Source organism: Sinohyriopsis cumingii, chromosome 1 (assembly GCF_028554795.1).
Source record: "Sinohyriopsis cumingii isolate HCF-2022 chromosome 1, ASM2855479v2, whole genome shotgun sequence".
NCBI lineage: Eukaryota > Metazoa > Mollusca > Bivalvia > Unionida > Unionidae > Sinohyriopsis > Sinohyriopsis cumingii.
In genome coordinates, this window is record NC_142961.1 from 78,018,371 (window position 1) to 78,045,659 (window position 27,289).

The window sequence follows — 27,289 nt, forward strand, 5'->3', positions numbered from 1 at the left end:
TATTTTTAATCTCAGATTTTGAAGAGATTAGATATACTTGCTTATATCTTCAAGATCTCTGTTGTGTTTGATTGTGAGCAATGATCATGTTAATGAGGTGTTTTTGCATCTGATTGGCTGAACAAGCAGACACTCTAGAGAGGACATATTTATGAACCAATTTGATCATATTTCATTAGAAGTATATATCATCAAGATCGCTCATGAGTTTGATTATGAGAAATATCCACCATATGTGACAGAACCTGGATTTAAAACCAGTAGATATACAAATTTAGATTGGTTCTAAACCAGATGATTTTGTATCAGCATAATTGTACCTATTTTCTGGGATATGCATTTTTATATACTATGATAAAACAGCTGATGATGACATTTATTGTGAATAATAAGTTTCACACATCAGGCTTTCAGTAGTTTTCTGGTCCAGTATTTCTCTTGAATCGCTTTGTATTTTGTGAAGAATGGAGAAAGTTCTTTCTGTATCAGCACTTCAGTGTGGCAATAACTAAACAGCCATACTCTGACTGCAAAGAAGTTCTAACTCTTAAGTTTCCAGTTGCTGCGTTTTTAAAGTTGCTGATTGCTCTCCAGTACTCATCCAAGACAGGTTCACCCCAAGGAAAATGTTTCTGACTTGGACTAAAAATAAGATGTGTTCCTGAGCCTCATTCCCAAGGGCTTCTTTTTCTTTATGGCTCAGATATATACAAAAAATCTTTCTACAAGTTTCATCACTGTAAATAAGAAAAATGATTTGGACTTGAATAAACAATGTCAGAATACATGACCTATTTATGCTTTATCAATAATCAAACCCAACTTTACAATGAATTATCTTGTAATATATTTTTAACTGAATATTTTAGCATGGATTTGACTTTAATCTATGGACTTGAAAACTTCAAATAAGTGCTTTGTGTTTGTTACAGAAAAAACACTGCTCCTATGCAGCATTGTTTGTGTATTGCTGGTGATATCATTTCTTCCTCCATATACTATCTCAAAATCCACATTGCATGAAACATAATGCAAACTCAAGACCTTTTAGTACACATTTTCATACACTTAAATTTTAATATCTGAACATGCATTGGGAGAAGAAGCACATTTTGGCATTTTTACATAAATTGAATAGAATTTTTGAGAGCTGTCTTTAAATATTCTTTTTAAAACATCCTAATATAATAACTATTAAACGAGACAAAAAAGTGAAATTCTTGAGTCTTACTGCCAAAATAATTTTTTTATGGTTGTCCTCTCCATTTTACCTCTCTTTCAATAAATGTCAGCCAGTTTTCAAGAAAGATTCAGAAGCAATCAGTGACCACTTTCAATCCTTTATTACTTATAACTCAGAAATCATGCCACATTTGGCCATAACCTCTCCAAATTACAACAGTAAGTTAAAGAATTAACAGCTTTGCCATGTACACATGCTAACTGTTCTTTAATCCATTTACTCAGCCACGTATCATCACAGTCATGGCACTGGTGGAGCATTGCTGGTCCCCAGTAGACTAATTCTGGCTGGTTTCTCCAATGTATTGATGGAATGTGTAAAAATAACCTGTTTTGGTGTTTTGATTTTTAAAAAATTAAATTTTAAAATTTAAAAGCAGTAGTTTTCAGTTATAAAATGATATGTGCAGTAGAAAGGGTACTTTTTGGCTTACCATCAGTAGAATTACATGAATGACTCCCACATGTTAATGAGGTAGTCTTGTATCGGATTAGCTGAATATACCAATGCTCCAGAGAGGCAATATTTCTGAGCAAATACTGATCATACTTCAATATAAAAGTCTGTGTTATCAAAATCTCAGACTTTTAACCACTCTAGAGGCTTTATTTCTGATCAGACTTTTTATTTTGTATGTTTGATTATGGTTTAAAGCACTTGCGAAGTGTCAGGATGAGTAATGCAAGTAATTTAACAGTGAAACTATGTATATTGATAGTACAGTGTATGCCATTACATGTCATTGATTAGCCAGGTGAGAATATGGTATGGCCCTGCTTTCACTGTGTACCCTGCATCCATCAGCAATTGCCTTTTACCACACTGTAGTCTATAGTTCTGATGTAATCTTAATCAGACGTGGAATATGGATTTATATCATTGAAATTTTTGACAAGTTCCATGCATATTAATGAGGTAATCTTGCATTTGATTTATTAACCTTCTTAACTCGATGAAGGCCATACTTCTGAATCTGATCTAGAGAAAACTTGGAATATATATACTTATATCATAAAGATCTCAGAAGAGTTCATTAATGTGCAAGATTCATTCTTTCAAAATGTTTTGATAGTGAAAAAGTTTGTGTAAGATATTAGTACATAAAATGGATGCATATTTACAATTTCTTCCCCTGCGTCAGATATTGCATACTTTGCTGTCTGTGGCATTTAACTACTTGACCTGTTAAAGTGGCATAGCTTTTACTGGAATATCTTACCTTTCTCAATTATCAGAGTGGTGGAGATTGTAGGTGTATATTTCTACATCAGCTGAAGTACTGACTGTAGAATGGTATTTGTGCTATGAACACAGGCATGTTAGAAGAAATAAAAGTACCAGTATTTATCATACATTTTGAGATTTAGCAAGGTCATATAATGGACTACATAGAAGCAGTTATTTTAACATGTATTATCACACCTGTTTTAAAGAATTAACACTGGCAGAATGCATTTTAATTGTCTATTAAATATACATACTGTTGTCCAGTCTGCATTTTTCCCAGGTTTAAGCTTTTGCAAAATACTCTAGCACAGTATTATTGTCTTTCTAGGAGCCTTGCTGATGGAACATTGGAGAGGAAAAAGAAGGGAGGGCTGCTAACAAGTAGGATATATTGGAATCTGAAAACGACGTTGTACATATACAGTAAAACCCGTATTGAGAGACCACTGCTATGAGAGACCACCTGTCTTTAGAGACCAGGTTCTCCATGTACAGATTTAGAGATTATATATTGTTATAACCTGTTATGAGAGACCACCTGTCATGAGAGACCATTATGTTTTGGCAGAAGGGGTGGTCTTTCAAGACAGGTTCCACTGTACATGCTAAATATTTCAAACCATTGTTTACAATATCTGATGGAAAAGAAGCCTGATGCAATGCTGTATATTCTAATATGCCTGTGCTGATTCGTTTGTTGTCTTTTATAATGAAGATGAATTTATGTTTGTGTATGTGTGCATTATCAATATCCATAGAATGTTTTTATTTCTACATAAATGTTAATTCCCATAGAATAGGATATTCGCAATTTTGGGATCAGTAATTCATAGGTATTGTTACCAAGAGGAAATATTTTGCTCACAAGTTACAAGAGTGAAACTTTTCTTCCTCAAATACATTGCGAGTCATAATAGCTTAGGAGAGCTACTACTACCTTGCAGATCCAACCATCTCAGATTAAAATCTTTTAACTAAAAAGCTTAAAGATATCTGCCCACCTTTGTGGCGGTTAGAGTGATCTCCTCTTAGTACATGGGTTGGTGACAAGTCCTGCAAATACCTAAGTTACTACTTCTGCTTGTGTCAGGTAGCAAACTCGACAGATAGAGGTGTCACAATCCACACACAAGCATATTGAAGTTTTCTATCCAAAAGCAAGTTGGAGGACTACTCTCTTTGAAAGGAAGTATATTCCATCAGGAAATATCCAACTTTTATATTCTTTCTTTCTTCGACAACAAAGTTTCTGGCTTTTCAGTGTCATCACTTTTCTTTCCTCACACACTTAGGCACCCTTGATTGCTTTAATTGTATTTAACTAGTTGCAGATTTGGTGTGTGGAATTGAGAATTCATATAATGTATAATTTCTGCTTATTAGATAAATATGGTTAAGTTTTCTTTTTTACTCTTGTCTTATTGTCTGCTTCATGATTTTATAAGTGATGTTCAGATTGTTTCGGTGGCCGAAGTAGTTAGAGTGTACACTCATGAAGCAGGAGGTTGCGGGTTCAAACCCAGCCGAGTCATACCAAAGACTTATAAAAATGGTACTAGCAGCTGCTTCACTTAGTGCTCTTCATTAAGAGGTTAGTGTTAGGACTGGTGTGCCAGTGACTGGGTGGGACATGATGATAAATGTCTGTGGCATGATGCCTCACTGCTCGACATCACTATAAACTGCCACTCTGCAGACATTGTAGTGATATGACTGAAATTTTTTTAAAGCTACATTAAAAATCTAAATCACACACACACACGAGTGATGCTCGACAGATTTTACATGTTTTGGTCATAATTGTCCTTACAGGTAACATTGTCTTACAAATGATATAATAGTGTCCACTTCATAAGTATCAATATAGATGCTTCAGTGCATTTCTGTGTGCATGTAACTTGTGTACTCCAGAAAACTCAAATTTATTGCTGTATAGTTTCCAGTGTGGTCAGATACATACAGATAAGTTTTTTTATGCATAGTTTAGTCATAGCATTGACTTCATAGTTACTATAAATGATTCTTTACTGATTTTACTTTATTTAGTAATTGGGTCTTTCCGACTGTTAATTTTTCTAGAATTTATATTTTGGTATCCACTTTACAAGTAATAATAGCAGTGCTTCAGTACACTACCTGTATGGGCGGCTACATATGCCCTTTCACAATGTGTAGCTCTGTACATACACTCTGAAGTTAATAAAGCAGGACACATTCTGCACTACACCTGCACATTTTGTTTGCTCAGTATTGTCTTACAGATTTTTTTTCCATGGGCCCATGGGCAAGACCAAACTGAAAACCACTCTGTATGTGCAGAGATGCTGCCTGGTCATACAATTGTGCAAGCTGCAAATTTTTTTACAGATTCATGCACTCGGAGAACAGTGATATGCAAGAACTCCCACAAATTAGTTTAAACTCATGCATGTGAAAATGCACTCTGCTTAGTATAGAATTTTTCTTTAACCATTTACTGTTAAAGTGCTTGTAATGACAAAAATTACGCCAAAGTGCTCAAAGAAAAAAAAAGCCCATGGGCTGGTGACAGAATAAATCATCAGCCCTGACTCAGATACCACAAGCCTGAACTACAATTTCTATATGCCCCAAATTGCTCCCTTTTCAATATTTGTCATACAGTGATGCAATCACTGCATTCTAAATATGAAACGATTATAACAAAATTATATTAAATGATTTGTTTATTTTGATTTCAGTAGATTAATAGTGTTTATGTTTGTTTGCATCTGAAGTTCATCTTGATTTATACAGATTCTGTTTACACTTTAGATGTTGTTCATAGGTGCCACTTAATATGTATAACCAATGTCTCATTTCACTAGTGAAATCTTGAGCTAGGGACAACTGAATTATTATTAATTAGTCTTTAAGTTGAAATATCTTGAACAATGCAATAGCAATTAAACAAGACCATTAACAAAGTTTAAAATATTTAAGCGTTTTTGACAATTAGTCTTTTCTTTTTATCTCCCCTCTGCCAAAAGAATGACCAATTTTTAATCAAAGGCTCAGGAGCTATCTAAACCACATTTGGTCCCTTTATTACTTATAATACCATAAAAAAACATCCCACATTAGGCCTAAACTCTCCAGATTACAACAGTAAAGTAAACAATTAACAGTTTGTCATATATACACACTAGCCTTAATCCCATTAGGCGGCCACACATCATTGCATCAGTTGCAACAATTGCTAGAACGGTTCTGGTACCCCCCTTGACTGGTTTTGGCTGATTTCTGTTACAATAATATCCAAAATATTCTTTTAGAAACACATGTATGTTAAAGCCATGTGAGCACCAGTTATACTAATCCAGGGAATCTGTTCCCCATTCGTAAATGACATGCTTCGCTTTGTATGCAAAATGTACAGCCTTCAGTATAAGCAGACAATTTTCAAAAGGCTAGGAGATATACATTGGGGTAACTATTAATAATTTATTAGTCTTTCATCATCTTAAAAATAAATTTCCGCATCAGTGCAATCAAAGTTTTTTCAGGCCCATTTTTTTTTTTTTTTTTGACATGCCAACAGGCACCTCACTTAGAATATGAGAGGGGCCCAATCTGAAATTTTAGTAGCTTTGGACATTGGATTATCAGATTTTTTATAGCTTTATGCTGGCAGAGGTATTGTAGGGCTTATCTGAGCATTTGTCTTTTCAGGTAGGCAACTGTTTGCACAGCAGGGTTTTTCAGCTTGACATCAATGCTTGTTAAACAAAATTAGATAGCACATTGGGGCCTGGAACATGTCCTAGTTTGAACCTTACATCAAAGAAGTTTTATAGATGTGCGTTTAATGTGCAGGCCAATCAGAAAACCCAAAAATGGGCAATTCCCAGTATGATTCATCTTCAGACAATGATTTTGTTGGCAGATACTGGATGATGGTGGTGACAATTTTCTTTTTTAAAGTTATGAAGTGTATCAGGTTATTGGAGATGAGAAAGTGTTAATGGAGATATCATTGAGTGATTTTTCCTGTTTCACAAACACAGGTTATACAGGCACTCTCAAGGGTATGTCTAACCCACATAGTGACCAGTAGCTTCTTGTGGGTCAGTGGTTCTCTCTGGGGTTATCCCAGGTTCTTCCTCCACCATTAATACTGGCCGCCATGTATAGCCCATCTTGTGCTGAAAAATGGCGTTAAACCCTATAACAACAACAACAACCCACATAATAACACTCCCTGTGTACGATGCCTCAGTGTCCAAGAGATGTCAGTTCACTTTGTCCTGAAGCCTTTGACACTCAGCTTGGAAATCACTGTATCTATAGTAAATGTCATACGGGTGATGCAGGCATTCAGCACCGACTATATCAGTAATGGAGTCATTTTTTAGAATTTCATTCTACAGACCTTTAAGTGGCAAGTATTCACTTCATTTGGATTCTTATGCATTCATATTTCTTTGGAAGGTCATAATTTAGATGCCCTGAGAGGTGCATATGGCAAAATCAATGTTGTTGTTGTTGTTGTTGTTGTAGTGTTTAACGCCATTTTTCAGCACACAATAGGCTATACATGGCGGCCAGTATTATTGGTGGAGGAAGAAGCTGGGATAACCCCAGAGAGAACCACTGACCCACAAGAAGATACTGGTCACTATGTGGGTTAGACATATGTATGTATGGATGTATGGATGGATGTATGTATGTATGTATGGATGTATGGATGGATGCATGCATGCATGGTTGGATGGATGCATGCATGCATGCATGCATGGAACATATAATTGATTTAAGTATGTCTGTCCAGTTATAAAAAGGTTCATTTGAAACAGTCTATAGTCTATCTAATAACATAGAATTTTGTGAAATAGGTTTGAATATTTGTGAACTTTAGAAAAAATCTAGAACATCCAATATGTCTAACAATTCTATCACATAATGTGGATAAGGTTGACATTGCCTGGGGTGGGAGTGGGAGACAAGCGCCCCAATCCTCCAAAATGCCCCACACGGCCTGTGTCTCTTACTGCCTCTTGTCAACTAAAATCCAGCTCCTGGCCTTCGCGAGTGGCTTAGATTTGAAGCCCGGCAGACCATGTTTTCTACTAACAGGAGAAGGGGTGAAGGCGGCCCACTGGCGCCTTAAAACCAGTTGCTTCGGGTAGATGGGACTCGTAAACCTTGGATGGTAGCTCATCTAGGAGAAGGAAAACTCCAATTCCAAACCTCTGCTGCCTTGTGGCTATACCCACTCATGGGAAAGGCTAAGGGAGTAAACCCCGACAGAAAATCCGGAGATGGAGTCCCTAAGGCGGTATGACAAGCTGTATCGGCATTCGTCGTTCCCTTGGGCACACCAGCTGCGTGGAGAGGGGGGATCTGCTGCATGGGCAACAGCTGATTCTCCATACCACTCTGCCCAGGCTTCATAGCTCCACTGGAGAGGACACTCCAGCGTCGTCGTACGGCGTTGGCACAACACGAGAAGTAGCAGTTTACCGGTTCTAAGTCAAAGCTCGATTGGCGTAGAGCTTGGCGCCAGGGGTTACTTCTGACAGTGGGAGAGATCATCAGGTCTCACTGGACAGCTACCGCCCGCCTCAAGCTGGGCAGCCCCCAGTCAGTAAGGTGCTGCCCGCCATGGCCTGCCTGCTTCACTGGGTGTGTGGAGCTTAGAGAACCATCTCGACAAGTGGGCCACAAAACTCTGCACCAGGAAAGACTAAAAGAAGAAATAAAAAGACTCCAACTCTTCATTTTGCAACCTGGAACATCAGGACCATGTGTCCTGGATTGACCACTGACCTACAGCAGATCGACGATGCACGGAAGACTGCCGTCATTGACAGAGAACTCTCCCGACTGAACATCGACATTGCCTGCCTCCAGGAGACCCGACTGGCTGACAGCGGCACCATCAGGGAAGCCAATTACACATTCTTTTGGCAGGGGAAGCCCTTGGATGAACCTAGGCAGCATGGTGTAGGCTTTGCCGTCAAGAACACGCTAATCGCCTTCATTGAACCTCCATCATCAGGTACTGAGAGAATCCTTGTCCTCCGGCTGTCAACATCCTTAGGCCTGGTCAACATCTTCAGTGTGTACGCCCCAACCCTCTACTCCACCTACGAGGAGAAAGACAAGTTTTATGAGGCTCTGGATCAGGCAATATCCAGTATCCCCAACAATGAAAGCCTTTACTTACTAGGAGACTTCAATGCTAGAGTGGGAGCTCACCATGAGGCCTGGTCCACCTGTCTCGGCTTTTACGGAAGGGGCATGATCAACGAGAATGGTCAGCGACTGCTGGAGATGTGCTGCTCCCACAGCCTATGTGTGACAAACACTTTCTTCAAATGCAAGGAGATCCACCAGGTGTCGTGGAGACACCCACGTTCACGCCACTGGCACCAGCTAGACCTCGTCATCACCAGGCGTGCAGAACTGGCCAGTGTCCTCCTTACCCGCAGCTACCACAGTGCCGATTGTGACACGGACCATTCCCTCGTGGCCAGCAAGGTGCGAATATTACCCAAGAAGCTGCACCACGCCAAGAAGAAGGGTCACCCACATATCAACACCTACTGTGCAAGCAACCCAGAGAAAACACAGCAGTTCATCAGCAAACTGAAGGAAGCCCTCACCAAAGTGACACCTGATGACACCATTGATTCCAAGTGGTCCCATATCCGTGACTCTGTGTACAATTCAGCCATCACAGCTTACGGGAAGAGGGAGCGAAAGAATGTCGACTGGTATGAGGCAAACTGGGAGGAGATGGAGCCCGTGACTGAGGCAAAGAGGAAAGCCCTCCTGGCATACAAGGCTGCACCTAGCCCCAGAACACTACAAGCCCTCAGGATTGCAAGGAATAACGCCCAGAAGACCGCCCGCCGCTGTGCCAACACCTACTGGCTGAACCTTTGCAACAGTATACAGACAGCTGCTGATACCGGGGATACAAGAGGAATGTATGAGGGTATCAAAAAAGCGACAGGCCCCCCCAGCTACAAGACCGCCCCCCTCAAGTCCAAGACGGGCGAAGTCATCACAGACCAGGGGAAACAACTGCAGCGATGGGTTGAGCACTATCTCGAGCTATATGCAACCCAAAACAATGTCACTGGAACTGCCCTGGACGCCATTCCAGACCTGCCTGTCATGGAGGAGCTAGACACACAGCCCACCCTGGAAGAGCTCAGAAAAGCCATCGATTGCCTTGCCTGTGGGAAGGCTCCTGGAAGCGACGGCATTCCGCCTGAAGTCCTCAAGAGCGGAAAACCAGCACTGCTCCAGCCCCTACACACACTCCTCTGCCTTTGCTGGGAGCAGGGATACATCCCACAGGACATGCGTGATGCCAACATCGTCACTTTGTACAAAAACAAAGGAGACCGTAGCGACTGCAACAACTATCGGGGCATCTCCCTCCTCAGCATCGTCGGAAAGGCCTTCGCCCGTGTTGCCTTGGCACGCTTGCAGATCCTAGCCTCCCGCGTCTACCCAGAATCCCAGTGTGGATTTCGAGCCGGCAGGTCAACTGTAGACATGATCTTCTCACTACGTCAGCTGCAGGAGAAGTGTCGCGAGCAGCGGATGCCCCTCTACATTGCCTTCATAGACCTGACGAAGGCGTTTGACATGGTTAGTCGGAGTGGACTCTTCAGACTCCTGCAGAAGATCGGCTGCCCCCCACGTCTGCTTGCTGTCATTATGTCGTTCCACGAGAACATGCACAGCACAGTGTGCTTCAATGGCGCAACATCTGAAGCATTCCCAGTCGTTAGCGGAGTCAAACAAGGCTGTGTCCTTGCACCGACGCTCTTTGCCATCTTCTTCTCCATGCTTCTCCAGTATGCATTCAAGGACTGCAGCGAGGGAGTGTACATCCATACCAGGGCTGACGGCAAGCTGTTCAACATCGCCCGTCTCCGTGCTAAGACTAAAGTCACAGAGGTACTCATCCGTGAATTGCTCTTTGCCGACGATGCAGCCTTGACATCACACACAGAAGATGGACTTCAGCAGCTGGTATGCTGCCTCTCCCATGCATGTAAGGAATTTGGACTGACCATCAGTTTGAAGAAAACAAATGTCATGGCATAGGAAACAGACTCCCCTCCCTCTGTCTCCATCGATGGGTACAATTTGGAAGTTGTCGACAACTTCACATACCTCGGGTCTAACATCTCCAGCTCACTCTCCATTGATTCTGAGGTGGGCGGCAGGATTGCCAAGGCAGCAGCAGTGATGGCCAGACTTAACCAGAGGGTCTGAAACAACCCCAACCTCACAGAGAAGACCAAACTGCGTGTCTACCAAGCGTGCGTGCTCAGCTCACTTCTCTACAGCAGCGAAACATGGACCACCTATGCAAGACACGAGAGGAAACTCAACAGCTTCCACCTGAGATGTCTGCGGCGCATTCTGCACATCCAGTGGCAGGACAAAGTACCCAACACAGAGGTTCTAGAACGCGCCAACATGAACAGCATGTTCTCCATACTCAGCGAGAGGCACCTTCGCTGGCTCGGCCATGTCAAGAGAATGGACCCAGGTCGCATTCCCAAGGACCTGTTATATGGGGAGTTAGCAGAAGGTGCACGACCAACTGGACGACCACATCTGCGCTACAAAGATGTTTGCAAGAAGGATATGAAGACAGCAAACATCAATGTCAACGACTGGGAGAGCTGTGCAAACAACCGTTCCAGATGGCGTCTAGCTGTCAGGCAGGGAGTTCAAAACGCAGAGGAAAAGAGAAGAATAAAGCAAGCTGAAAAGAGAGCTAGAAAGAAGGATAAGCAAAAGCGTACTTTGGAGCTATGCCATCGTCTCTCGTAGACAGACGGATGCCAAGAATTATATTTCACATACCTCTACAACTGAAGATTGCACCCAGTAAAGTGGACAGCTTTCTGACAAAACTCGCTGTGTTGTAAAAGTACATTCAAACTTGACTCAATGAATAGCACCGCTCAGGTGGCCTAGTGGTTAGAGCGTCTGCCTCGGATATGGGAGGACATTGGTTCGATCCTCGGCCAAGTCATACCAAAGACTTGCAAAAATGGTACTAACAGCTGCGCACTCAGCATTAAGAAGTTAGTGTTAGGACTGGTCGGCCTGGTGTCAGGATAATGTGACTGAGTGGGACGTCATGCTACATGTCTGCAGCATGATGCCCAGTGCTAGACATCACTATAAACTGCCACATTACAGACATTGTAACGATATGACTGAAAAGTTGTTAAAGCTTCATTAAAAATCCAAATCACACACACTCAATGAATAGCAAGAGAGCTTAAGGTAATTGGTTTTCTCATTGCAGGCACTTCTATCTTGCAGCATTTGGTGAATATAACTCAGTATTTTGAAATAACTCTAGATAAAAATAAACCTCTCTCTCAGTAATGCGATATTCGTTAATGAAACCCAAGCCATTTTTATTCAGTTTTAATGCATGAACATTAAGTACACACAAATCTGTGACAATCGGACAAAAGAAAGACCCATTCAGTCTTCAGTCCAATGTTGATTACATGTCCAAAGATATTGGCTCTGTGCCCAAAGTGGAATCTCTCATGGGTACTAACCTGCCTGAACAAGACACCATTTGAATCATTTTGAATTAGTAAAATACATGCTCTATCAGCAGACCCGAACTACATGTGGTGACAACAAGCTGGTCAGTATCGCTCGTGATGGTCCCTGCTTTTATTGCCAAAAAAAGACTCCATTTCATGGAGAATCTGACATTTGTAATCAAATTCCTGTCTACTCTGGACTCTTCATCTCAAGGTCTACAGGACCCAATGCAAGCTCTAAAGTAGTATTTAAAGTCCCAATACCACCATTTGTGCAAAAATTTGTATATGCCAAATCATCTAAATACAGACAAACCCACTAATCTCGACCTCAGTTATCTCAAGAACCTGTGTATGTCAAGCATTTTTGTCTGGTCCTGAGAAAAAAATCCTTCTTTGTGATGCTAATTTTTCTCCACTTATCTCGACCCCTATTAAGTCGATAACCCTGTTATGTTGGGCATAAGTTTCAATCCGAAGTGATATGTGGACCTGCTTAATTCAGTGAAATGCAACTTTCAGTGTCCATCTCAGAGAAATTTTACAACAAATGATCCGGCGTTTACACTGCTACTGGTACCTCATATTGGCAAGGATGGAAAAAGTCGATACAAGACCAAATTTTACCGGTACAAATGCTAATCAACCAACCTCATCAATGCATGATTTATCATTTGCATAGAGTGGAGAAAATTATGCTGTAAACAGTACTTAAGACTAAGAAAATTGAGTGAATGTGTTTTTGACCTTTATAGGAGCTGCATTCATAATATAATGGACACTGTCATATGTCAACACCACAACAATATAGTTTGTTCCACAGCATCACAAATTTTATCTCTTATGTAACTCGGTAAATTATCAGTTCAGTACCATTAAATGTAGCTAAAAATACCTAATTCATTTTACGCTATATATTTAAAATAAATTAGGTACTTTTAGCTACATTTAATAACGCTAACCAAGCCTTCAACTGCGGTATGTTAGATCACATGGCTTACAATCAGCTATAAATAGAAACTGGAAAAATTCTTAACAAAGCTGGTACAACCCCACCCCAAACGCCTGGTTATTAAATTTTGAAGAAGAATAAAAAATAGCACAAATGATATGCTCATTATGTTTTTTAAAAATAAAGTTGTCCATTGTTGTGCCATGATTACACTTTCTTCAACGCAAAGGATTGAAGCAAAAAGTGACTGATAGGAGTAACATCACAGAGAGAGGACATTTCTTTTATCTTGAATCAAGTAGCAAAACCTTGCAAGCCATCAAAATGTATCTCAGACTCCCTCTGGTGCTCTGTTGTTGCCAACAGTCAGCTGATCCAAGTTGGGAAGGATATGGGACTTTAACTTTGTGAATAAAATAAGTCGGCTTCTTACAGAATTTGGTGTCAAGACCATTAACATCAAAGACTTTAAACACTTTCGACATTTTGTTGGTACATAAATACTGACAGCCTTATCTTTTTTTCCAGTACAGAGGCAAATTTTTTCTGTAAAACTGACATACAGTGTAAAGGAACCTCTGATGCTCAAGAAAAGCTATTGATTTGCACGTACTATTTTGGTCAGTTGCAATTTTGCTACTAGCTCAAGTCAACACTAAAAAAAGAACAATCATTAAAATATTGTGCTTTTTGTGTCACACAATGAAATATATCCCATAGGAAAAGAAAATGTCATATATATTGTTACTGTCATGGTCTTAAACTAAGTAACAGAAAAAGCAAAACAAACAAGTGTATTAAATTTAATAATAATTTAATTCTCAAAACTATAAAATGAAAATTTAAGAGGAACATGCACTGTTGTAAATTAAAACCAAATAATTATAATGGTACTATCACAAGTTCAAAAGTAGAGAGTGTCTGGAATGAATTCCATCTTGATTGCTTCATTGGCCTAAGTGGTTGTAGTGTCTGCCTAGGCTGTGGGAGGCCTCTTCATACCAAGGACTTATACAAATAGTAATAGCAGCTGCCTCTCTTAGCTTTCAGCATTAAGAGGTTAGTGTGTTATACTGGTCAGTCTGGTGTCAGGATAATGTGATTGGGTGGGAGATGATTCGACATGTCTGTGGCATGATGCCCTAGTGCTAGAGATCACTATAAATTGCCACACTGCAGACATGATAGTGATATAACTAAAATTGTTAAAGCTGTGTTAAAAATCAAATCTCTCTCACACACACACACACACTGTCAAAATCTTAAATGACATTTGCATATGCCCTAGAATCTGCAGTTTCAGATTTTTATATTGTCTGTTTCTTCCAGCACTCAAAGAGAAAATTATGTCTATGCAGTTTGCACAGGACTACATATTTAAAAAGGCCCGTGAGCAGGTGATGAAAGCATCAGGTGGTCACTACCCCGCGCCACTGAAGATTCTGGAGGTTAGTATCAAGCTTGTATTCCTAGTTTAAAATCATCCTCTTCTGTATTAGTTTTTTTTTGTATTCTTGTATACTTAATTTAAAGGTTAAGGTGTTTGTGTGTTTTGTATCGGTTAGATGCACATATGTGAAGTAAACAATATATAGTTCAAGAGCACATTTTTAATCATTTATGCATCTGCCATTAAAGTCTAATGCAGGTGTATAGACTTTACAGGCTATTAAGAGCTTGTATAAAAATAAATAACTATATGTCATTTGTTGTCATGCCTTTTATGGAGAAACATGCAAGACAATGATGTAATCAACTCATTTGTTAAAGTTTGCCCATAAGTCTGAAAAAGGTAGCACAACTCTACTTAAAAATATTTGTCTGATAAATTGTGAATTTTACCAAATTCCCACCCATAATTTCCAGCTTAACAAAATCTAAACTCCGCAGATGAACTTGTTTGGTATGGGTTATTTTTCTTACGGATATTTAGCTCTCCTTTACAACATAAAATAAAGATATTGTCAGACCACTGGCTTCTGCATTGGCATTAGTGTCCATACATTCTTCCTCGGGAACAGTTTGGAGTGGGTTTCATAACCTCTAATTCCAGTACAGGAGGGCCAAAGGACTATGTAAATATATGTCCATTACTTTTTCATTCTTCAAGTTCCTGCATTTAGCTTAAGGTTTTTTCATACTGTTGTACCTTGATCCAAGAAACTAAGTGAAGAAATGCATCATGATACACCTCATTACAAAATAGGTCACTGTGACCCTATTTTATGCATCACTGACTTTGCTTTAATTCTTTGTTGTGATTCTTTATGCTAAAGTCATTAAACTAGATGATGATTGTATACATCTCAGTTGTTAAAACACCCATGCAGCCAAAATGGTCACAGTGCCATTTATTTCTCATTTCCCTGGCTTAGGACAAGTTTTTGCATGTTTTGTACATAGTATCCTATTTAGAATTGTGATATAAAAACAACACAAACACCGAAAATTCTGTGCAACTAGTTTTGCATTTAATCTATGCTTCTTCAGACACGAAATGTTTTGAAAGTAACAGATGACATCTTTTATTTTAAAACAACAATTACATCATTACGTAACATCATAAATGATATGCATCATCATAACAATTATATATGACAGGATCTAAAAGATACACAAGTCTCTAATGAAACTTGAATTAGTAAAATAATCAAATAAAATGGAGACAAACAGTCATAATACATATAATTATATTGTTATAAAGGATATACATAATACTAATTTTAATTATACAATTTTATATAGTGCATTGGCATTAAGTCCATTTGGATACAGAGTATCTAACTTATGAATCCAGTAAGTTTCTTTTATGAGTCTATTCATGTCACCATGCACAATATCTATTGGCATGAAAGAAAAATCAAGTAGAAAGTGATTACTGGTGTTAAAGTGTGTTGAAATAGAGGAAAACTGAGGATCTCTATAATTTGTATATGAAAGCGATGATTATTCATTCTCTTAGAAACTGGTTAAAGTGTTTGTCCAGCATATTGCATGCTACATTTTTTACAGGTTATTAAATAAATCACATCAGTTGATATGCAGTTAGTGTTATAACATAGAGAAAATACCTCTTTTGTATTGGCACTACTGAAAGAAGTACTTTCTCTTATGTTTGCACATTGAGAGCACCTGTGTCTGTTACATTTAGATGACAAAATGTGTATTTTTTATTTTCTGTCTGTTTAGTTCTAATTAAAAAATCTTGCAAATTCTTGGGTCTTCTATAAGCAAGAATTGGTTTAATTTTGTAAAGTGATTTGATGCTGGTTTTATTGGATAAATTTAGGAGACTATAATATTTATTAATTATACGACCTATATTAGGTAATGAAGGATTATATTGTATTGTGAAAGGAATTACATCTTTCTCTATTTTACATTCTGCTCTGTTTAAAGCCTCATGTTGAGTAAGATTACGGGCTTTGTTCAGCGCAGAATCAATTATATATATTGGATAATTTCTATTTTGGAAATAAGTTCGTAATTTATTCAAAGAATTTTGTAATTGACAATCATCTGAAATAATGCATCTGTATCTTTTGGCCTGGCTATATGGTATACCATTTTTACATGACATGGGATGACATGAAGAATATTCCACATATCAGTGGATATTAGTTTCCTTGATATGAATATTTGTAGAGATAGTGTTATCAATATTTTTTAAGAAAAGGGTGTCATAAGAAAAGAATGTCATTGTAACCTTTTACTGGTTCTGGTTAATATTTGCATTTAGAAAAGTTTCTTACATACTGTATGCATATTAGGCAACGCAAAATCATGAAAATTGGTGAAAAGAATTCGACTTGGTAAATACCACTGCCTAATTGCAGAAAGATGTCTCAGTGACCTATATTCAATGCTTCTGTGACTTTGCAGAAATTTAGAGCAGTGTTCATTTATTGGGTGCTGTTTATGTTCAAAACATGATGCATCTCTGTTAGTACTACACCATCACAACCAACGAAGGTCACATCTTTTCCTTCCTTTTAAGGACTCCATTGATATTTTAGCTTCCACCTTCACATCATATGGTGGATTGTCTCTACGTTTAAACAAGCTTATCAGTCCCTTATTAATAGAGACTTTTCCTTTAAGAAATTAAAAGCCCATAAAGCACAAGCCTTCACTGCCTCTGGTGCCTGTCTAAATCATTCTTCCTTGGAGAACCTCATAATAAAGGCAGCATTTTAGTGATCACATACTTACCTTCTCCATCTTCTCTGCACACTAACACAACAGAGCATAGGTATTTTTCTCTGGAACCCATAGTTTTAGAACAACATGTGACCCAGAGAAATGCCAACATTCTGTACACTGAATCATTGACTCAGATGGTGAGTACATTTCATATTTTTTATTTTTTTTATCAGTTTTAACACATCAGCCTACCCACCTGAAAAATTTAGTTATGCAATATTGACGGGGCATATATTGCTGCTGTTAAAATGTAGTTGGGGTGTGAAAGTAATTTTAATTATATAATACTTACCCATCGCTATTGCTTAATGCCCTCAACCTACCTTACTCCATTGTCCTGGCTTAATCGTCATCTGTAAAACAGATGACTGTTCAGTTTATGGGCATGTGAGGTACATGAGAAAACCATGTCATATTGACAATTCTCCAATTTGGGGAGGATATGTTCACATGAAACAGTCATGGTGTTTTTGGTGAAAAGTAGTAGTTGTGCAATTAAAATTCATTTTACCCCTCCCATAGCTACATTTTGGAACTTTTGTTTTTGTCCTTGTCTGGAGTCTTAATTTTGAAAAGCAAAAATATTGTACTGAAACTTTGAACAAGCATATAGCATAACTACACTGTGTTGTGTACCACGGCAACACTCTCTCGTGGGGCAATGTCATGCCAAGGGGAATTGTAATTCTGTGACTTGTATCTTCTTCCATGCCAGAGAATAACCTTTGAACCACTGAAGATTATAATGAAACTTTTGCCAGCTGTATCTCATGTATGGTTGGTGTGTTATGTGCTATATCCAACAACAACCCCTCTTTGACAATTTCAGGATCGCAATAAGAGTAAATGTAATTGTGGCCTGTATCTTTGTCCAGAAATAACTTTTGAACCACTTAAGCACTTAATATTTTAATGACACTTTATAAATGTTGACATTCAATACTGTAGTCATGCTCTGCCCACAGGGAAGGTCATTGCAAGGGAAACTATAAATCAGTAACTTCATGCCACTTTCACGTGTAACTTTTGAACAAATTAAGACTTTTTATGGAAACTTGAGCATGTTGTATATCGTTATCAGTTTCCTGTTTGCATATTCACAGTCATACCCCCTTTCTTCTAGGTCAAGGTCACTCAATAGGCCTGATAACCCATACAATTTGAATGTAAGTCTCACTGAAATGACCCTTAAAATACATAGTAATAAAAGCAACAGCTACAGAAATGTGATAATTGCAGTAGATTCCAGATACTGTCTTATTTGTTTGATCCAGATCAAGGTTTCATATTAGATGCATGTTAAAGGCAAAAGAGATAGTAAGGCTCATAACAAGTTTAAATAATACACATTAAATTATGAAAAGGAATATTCAGTACATTCTTGAAAAAAAGACAGGAAAAGGAACAGTTAAATTTATTGGACATCATGCCATGTTGATTTGGATATGTCGCATGGCAGGAAATCATCTTGATTTCTTTTGCCATGTGACATTTAAAAAAAAACAAGAAAGATTACATGAAATTTAGAGATAGATGCCATTTAGCTTCTTGGTGTTTAGAACTCCGGTTCTGAAAATGTAGTAGAGGTAATAATGGTCTGGAGTTTTTAGTTGAACATGATGTTTTCCTTCAATGCACCAGTTTCTGATCACACTTCTGAACTTGTTTAAATGCCTGTTTTTCAAGTCTACAATACCAGTGCATATTTTCTTACACCTTGCTGAAAATTGATCTAATTGGAAAAATACTGACTGTCTTTAGAGAAGGTCTTGTTAGCATTGACAGTTCTGCAACAAGGGACAGTCTAAGCTAATGGTCTATTTCCTTATCCTGGCTGTCACTTAAAGCTATTGTCTGATATTTTATTGAAACTTTACTCATTTCCACACCTTGTCATACTATATGGAAGAGAATAATTTGATTGGTCATATAACCAGATTGCTATTTCATAGCATGATAATTTAAATGGAAAATTAATTTAATAGAAAAAACTGTAATATAGGATATTTGTACTGAACAACTTCACTATGAAACAATTCAGAACATCAGCATTTGACAACAGAATAAGATCAATTAGGTCTCAGAATACTCTGTAAAATTTGTTGGGTTGTTTTTTAACTGATGAAAATTACTTGACTCACACAATGGTGAAATTTTGTTACTAGGAAGAATACAATTTTCATTAAAATCTCCCATTAAAATTAAATAGGATTAGTGGATTGGGCTTTCTCTGTGCTGAATGTTTAATGTAATGTTTATTTTGATCCAAATACATTCAAGGTTATAAAGCTTAGAATCTACATTATTGCAAATTAAGTTAAGACATATCTCATTTAATTTCAGGTTGTGAAAGATGGACTTCAGGAAGGCATTGAAAAAGGGTACATTTCTGAATCTGAGGTACAGTACATGTACATGTAATATTTTTATGCATTTTAGCAATATGTTTAATGGAGAGAAAAAATCCTTTTTACAGATTAAAATATACATATTTGTTTACCATTCTATTCATGAGAACAATTTGAAAATTGTGTTGATCTTCATTAAGACCTACATAGGAAATTTATTAAACTTGGAATAAACCAAATTATTACCGACATCATCTTGCACTTTTGGTTGAAGAAATAAGGAGGAGATAACCCTGTTAATTGCTAGATGTTGCCCAGATTCAAGAAATCTGAACTAATGGTTATCACAGAAATTTTTTCAAACTTGAAATAAAAGAAATTATTACCAACATCATCTTACCTTATTCGTTGAAGATATCTGGTTGATCAGGAGGAAATAATCCAGTTAATTATCTGATGTTGCATGGACTCAAGAAATTTAATCTAATGAATCTAAAGTGAGGTAACAACTTAATCAGTTGATCTTTGTACTGATCTTCGATAACCAGGTGTCATTGATTTTGTTGAACATCTACCCGTGGCATATTTAGCTAGCTGAAACAGTATATGCTGCTGTGTAGTTTGGATGCAGCTGAAAGAAAATGATCCAATCAGATCCCTTGTTACATTTAAGATGGGAAATTTTGGTAGGAATAATCATAGCTGCCTTCATTCACATTGACATCTGACATGTGTAAATTTATACAGTTTAAACATTTGAAGCACCTTAGATTATGAATAACTAGAAGAAGTAGCCTTACTGAATAACTTCTCAGTCATGTCATGAGCACTTTCATTAGTTAACTGATTTTGCTTGCTGTGTGCAAGGATGTCTTTATCTGCAAAAGGATATATCTCACCATTTCAACTAGTTCAATATGCCATTGTTTGATATGGAACAACATTGTTTGGTGACACATGGCTAGTTGCACTGCTTTGTAGGAATTGTTTTTGTTACATCACTGTCATAATTGTTGTTGGAGTAGACATCAAAATGAGTTTTACATTTAGTTTAGTTCTTAGACACCATTCTATTTAGTCTTGAAATTTGATGGGTACATGAATTGCTAGCTAGAGGTAACATTGATCAACTTTTCATGATCCAGTGACTTGACTGGGTATTTGGAATATACCTTGATGGAATTCTTAATTTCTTGTAATGATCTATCATTTAGAGACATAGTCACACAAAAAGAATTCCCACCCTGTGGAATAATTGTTTAGTTCTTGTTCTGATTGTATTTAATATGGCTATTTGGTTTTCATATTGAAATATTTCATGAATATGGAGGGTACCTATAGTGCTATCTTTTTCCATACGTATGTCTGTTTTCCTGACTGGTTACTGTATATTGGCTATTATGTTTGGTATTTGTGCTCTATGAATACATTTGTAGTTTGTTTTCATTGCATGCAGAAATGTTTCCCACAATAAAACTTCTCTCCTGACATGTTACTCTTTTAAAATGAAATTTTATTAAATGGAAGTTAAGTAGATCCAGTATTGACCATCATTACTATTTCAGTGTTTTTAAAATCAAATTATTAGTATTGTTAATGTCTCCAGTTATTTCTATCTTAGAAATATTTGGTCTTTGCCAGAATATTTTATGAAATTTAAAACAAAATTATGAAAATGGTCATATCTATATTAATTGGGCCATTTTGACACTTGTGAAGACTCCTGGCCAGAACACATGATCAGACTGTCAACATTATTAGTAACAAATTACTTTTCTTTTCTACTACTAGGGTTTTGGAGAGCTTGCTATGACCACACATTCCAAGGCTTTGATAGGCTTGTATCATGGTCAGACTCTATGTAAGAAGAACAGATTCGGAAATCCCCAAAGACCAGTTAAGTAAGGACAAGACCTTTCAATTCTATATTTTGTATTTTGCATCAGTTATTTATGTATGCATTCTGACAATAGCAGAGTGAATGTGAATAATCTTTTCCATCTGAAAGAGTTTAGTGGAAATTAGATACTAACATGTCAAAATAAACATGTGCAATTTGTTGTAAAGTATTCAGTAATCATTGAAATTGTAGAAGATTTTTATATAAAAAAAAACTTAAATATATTTTGAGAACAGGCAGTAAAAATTGTTTCCCAGTATCATAGTTATGTGAAAACAACTTTTATGACTGAAATAGATAATTACATCTAATGGTGAAGACTGCTAGTAGTGTTTGGATTCCAGCCTTAGGGAACATGATTACTACGAGTACATGACAATGCAGGGAATTTTCTTGTGGGATTGGCAAAGGGGTCTGGGCCTGTCATATGGGGAAAATAAGGGACCAATATTGAATTATTGGAAATACAGAGATTAATAAATTTTGCAAGCAGTTATGGTAATTAAAAGAAACGGTGATCAAAAACATTTGCATTAAAATATTACAATAATAACAAACCTTGTGATTAAAATGTATAATTTGTAATTTATCACTGAAAAAAAAGTGTGAAATAAAAAATATTAGAGAAAATCTTCTATTTCAGGCTAGTACAAACCAGGTGTATTGATGTAAAAAGGAATCTACTAATTTTAACAACTTTTTTTATTTTTCTCATATTGACTTTATTAGAAGTATTACATTATGTGCCATTATTGTACTGCTACATCACTTCCTGCCACTAGTTCCCAGTCCAAGGAGATTATTCTCTTCTCCAATTAGTACCTTGAGATACAGAATAAACAGCAATATGATCCCAGTCTGGTTTCTTAATCCACTTGGGCAATTTCATCCTACAGGTTCAAGGTTGTAGAATAATTCCAATGCATGTTGCATTTTGTTTCATTGGAGGAGAAGATCCTAGTAGTAGTAGAGTAGATAAGTGCATTTTTTTCACTGGAATTGTTCAAATTATGATACAAACATGGAACTTGCTAGGGATAATTACAATGGTGAATCTTTTTAGAAAAAAAACATTAGCCGCTTGCAAATCCATGTTGACATCCATTTTTCTAGATGACCACCTATGATTTCAAATTTCAGTACTGATAGAGACCCAAGTTGTCCAATTGGGATAAATTTAGTGTCCATTCATATGTTGATGAGCATGGAGTAACTGATTTTACAATTTTTCAAACTTGTCAGAGCACAGGAAAGCTAAGCCAAGGATGATGGGACATTAGTTATCTGAATGGTGTACAGATCACATGGGACTTAAATGGCACTGGATGAACTTTAGGGTTAGGTTTAGGGCAAAGTCATGAACCTAGCTGTATCCTATACATTAATGTGCTTTCATGAAAGGTGGTAAAAGGATAAACCCTCTGCCTTGAATTAATAATGTCAACCACTCAAATTGATCCTTTCTGGTAACTTTCAATAAAAATTGGAAGACTGACTGGAGAAAATTCTGCCTTTATCACCACCAGTTCATACAGTTCAGAACAAAATGGCTATAAAAGCATTGTAACAAATGTTTCTATGTTTCATTTTATCAATACTTTATCCATCATCATGGATCCAGCCAAAGTGGATAAAGGTAGTGGTATAGAAGGCACATTCCTAAGAATAAAGTAAAATATTGTCAAACCTATTGACTGACATTCAAATTACAACATGGTCAGAAAAGGGCACCTGCTTTTGAAATAGAGACAGTTCCTAGCTGCAGCAAAATGTCAAGAAATAGTGTTTCTCAATCATCCACATGCTTTTTATATGAGAAAAGGACTCCTTAATCTGCATTGCAACAAGCAGTGACCATAAAACTCCATGGCAGACTTAATGAATATACAAGGACACTTGCCAAAGGAAGGTTCCTAGCAAAACACAGCGGTAGAGATCTTTGGGCACATGAGTTGAAGTACCATCCAGCTTGCTTAGCAGTATTGTATAATATACTCATTCCACCTTAACCATGAGAAGTGTGGTTGAGGCTTATCTGACAGAGAAATCTATTCACTGGCATTATCTGAAATAATTACCTCTATAAGTAAGCTGAATTCTTGCAATGACAGTACCAGTCCCACCATATTTTTACCTGCAGGCATTTCTGAACAACTGGGGCTCTATAGAGATATTTTGTACTTCAGAGATAGGTATATGGTGAAACTGTTTGCATTTGCAATATGCACAATGGAGAGAATGTTGGCATACTTCTATGCTACTTTAATTTACTGTGGCTGAAATTTCTCTAAATATTCTACTTATAGAATTGTACATGATCTAAACACATAGCTAACCATATTGGCTGTTCCCTTGTGCTCAAGAAATGAATTAGTTGAATGTACATTATTTTTAGCAGTTATTAAAGTAAGAAAAACTATTTTGTCAGAAAAGGCAATACCAGTACTGAAAGTGCAAAGAATGAATTACAAAATATATAAAAAGTATATAAAAAAAGGTTATTGGCTTCTTTTTTTATTTACCTTTTATGTCCAGCAGATGTGGAAATGACAGTGGAGCATGCAGTTTTTTTTTTTGTAGGCACACAACTGAAGTCAGGCCACACTGTATGCTCAATAACCCAACTTACACACTTGAATCACACACCAAAATGAAGGAAATTACAGTTCTTTTAATAATAATAATAATAATAATACAACTGTTCACATAAATGCTATGTTGCTGCAGAATTGAAAATGAAGCACAGGAGGTGTTTGGTGTACTTTAATAAGTACACCATTTTTTATGATTTCATCCATCCAGTACACTTACTTTGGAAGGAAGAGATGCTTGGAGATGATTTATTATAATGTAGAATGTTATTCCAGATATGCACACCAAAAAATTAAAAACAATTTTGAATAGCTCCTATTTTGGCTTGGGTACTTTGAAATTTTGCTCTTTTAATGAGCTTAGATTTTGGATTCCAGTAGATTATATTTACTGGGAAATGTGTTTAGGTAAGCGGGGGACAGATTTTGTAAACACCTTATACTTGGTGAAAGCATAACTGTTTAGTAATATTCATGTATTTAACTTTTCAATTACATACACACACAAAATGGAGAAAGCTAACCTGAAGCTTTCGTCCTGACACTAAGGACTTCATCAGCAGACTGATGTGATCTCTTCTGACTGTCAACATCACTCATTGGAATGGTGGACCTATCTATCACATTAAGTGTGAAGGACAGAGTGGAAGTCAGTGCCATCATGACTATATTGGGGAAACTGAAAGAACACTGAAAATGAGATTTAATAAACATCGAAGACCAAGTTCAAGCTTGTCTGAGGTATCACAGCACATCCACAATGTTTGCCCTGGCCATATTATAACTTGAAGCTCCTTAAAAATCCTAGATTGAGAACAAGCCTGATTCAGGCAGGAGGTTAAGGAATTGATTTACATCTGTGCGCACAAACCAACACTGAACAGGGATTGTGGCCTTTACAACCTGCCACATACTGGGACAATCTGTTAACATCACTCACCATTCCATCAAGCGATGTTGACAATCAGTAGAGATCACGTCAGTCTGATGATGAAGTCCTTAGCATAAGGATGAAAGCTTCAGGTTAACTTTCTCAATGTTTTGTATGTATGTAACTGAAAAGTTAAATACATTGTCAAATACCTTGTACATTATTTTGGTCATTCTTAAAAATATTCTTTCATGTATTTGTAATACTTTGAATGTAAGAATTGCAGTTTGAACATTTTCTGTTTGCTGATTAAGTATGATTTTACATGCCCTTTCCTAGAGTCTGGAAATTTTTCTCATATTTGTTGCTTTGTGTTCCCCCTAAATTATATTACAGTAGTCAAGATGCAGTTGAATGTAACTTTAATTTGTAAAAAGTAACTCTGTAATGAAATGGAATGAAGACTTTGATTTTCTTTAGGAGCCAAAGATAAGAGTTTATTTTCTTTGAAATATAATTTATATGATGAAACCATTGCAAGTTATTATCTACAGATGTTCCAAGAATTCTATCTACAAATGTTCCAAGATATCTATCAAACCATGTCATTTTCAGATTAGTGTTATCATAGAGAACTTGCAGCATATCAGTTTGCAATCTCGCTCTTTTCTGCCATTTAGTTATCAACAAGACTTTTTGTTTTGTCCATATTGAAGATTATACCATTTTCCTTGCATGATATTTGAAGTCAGTTGAGAGCAGTTTGAAGGTTTTTATTTCAACTTCATCTTGGTTGCTTTGAGCTTAAAATATTGTGAATCAAATCCAAAATGTATGTCGCAAGTTCAAACATGAAGAATGTTCTGAATAAATTCCAATAATCTTGAATGTGCTGATGTATCAGTAATTTTGGACTAGGTTGATGTACCAACTGTCTTGATATATCACAGTGATATAATCCAGAATGTCTTTGAATGAATTCACAATAATCCCAAAGGAATATTTTTGTCAAAAATATAAACGAGCATTTTGATGAATAATCTGCCACAAAGTACAGCAAGCATATTTGATGAGTATGCCAGGATGAATGTCCTTCCCACAGTAAAGGCATACTGCACCAAGTACAAAAGAATTGACATTGTGTTTGATGTATACTGACCATCCAGTTTTAAGGTTCAAACAAGATCTAAGCAAGGTCAAGAAGATAGGAGCAGGATGACAGGAACAAATAAGATTGTTTTAAAAATGGGCAAAGCTTCTTGAGCGATATAATGACAAAATAGAGATCTGCTACTATCACAAGAGGAGAAAATGCCATCAGCAGTCTAAACATCAGCCTGGACAATTTCTCTCTCTATTCTCATGCAGAAGCCAATACCCACACTTTATACATGCCAACATGCAATAATGGACGGCAACAAGGTCCTTAAGATCAATGAAGTGACACAGATGTCATGATAGCAAATTTTTGCTTCCTCGAAAGGATCTAAGCCTGAAAAACTATTGATAGCTTTTGGTCAAGGAGCAACATTCCAGTACATTGTATCATTTTTCGCAATATGCCATGAGAAGTAAAACAGCTTCCTTTTCTTTCATGCCTTCATTAGGTACAATGCTGTGTCTGCCTGCTGCCACAATGGAAAAAAGTCTGCATGGCAGATAAAGAATGTGTGTGATAGGCTTAATGTGTCTTTATAAAAGATAGTAAATGCACAACAAAGGCTGAAGGTAAAGCAGACCTGCCAACCCTAGTGATTTTGGCATGAATTTCACAACTCTCAATAGCGATTCAAGATTCGCACTGCATGCATAAAAATCATGAATTCCCGGATTCTCAATCAGCTTAAATCAGGAATAAAATAACTTTATTCCATTAAGTGCTTGTCAAAATAGCAGCAGTGTCACTGACACCAATAACGGTCACGGTATTTGCTAGTCGCGATGTTAGAAGAACTAGATCCAATTGTTACAGTTTGCCCTGTAGCAAGCATTGTAAAGTATATAATCTATATTTAGAAAATAAGTTTTACAAATGCTATGGGGGAAAAACGGGGCCCAAGTGATTTTTTTTTATGGCATGGGTACATATTCGTAGCAGTCGTAATTTTTAAAAAAAAACAAACACTAAATGAAGACAGCTTTTCTGAGTATGGGAATGTTTGAGATATTGAAAGATTAGCATATATCATAATTTGCTCGAGTTCATATTTTGTCGTGCATGCACCGACACCACTAATTGTTAATCGTTCGACATTTCATCTTCTGGATTAATACTATTTCATAATTAAGCTACGCTACAGTTAAAATGTTTTCACCTCCAAGGGAAATATATGTATTTACAAAAATGAAGTATAGATTGGAGTACACCAAAATTGGCCTTGCATTCAG

General features: G+C 37.1%; 1 protein-coding gene across 1 annotated transcript in view; it reads left to right on the forward strand.

The window, feature by feature from the left end:
* Nucleotides 1–27,289, forward strand: part of LOC149807172 (trifunctional enzyme subunit alpha, mitochondrial-like) — a 104,491-nt gene that overhangs the window by 43,675 nt on the left and 33,527 nt on the right. The window contains exons 9-12 of the mRNA XM_089963061.1: nt 2,799–2,851; nt 14,318–14,436; nt 19,535–19,591; nt 21,331–21,440. Of these exons, the coding sequence (XP_089819187.1) occupies nt 2,799–2,851; nt 14,318–14,436; nt 19,535–19,591; nt 21,331–21,440 (339 nt within the window). The remainder of the gene's footprint in view (nt 1–2,798; nt 2,852–14,317; nt 14,437–19,534; nt 19,592–21,330; nt 21,441–27,289) is intronic.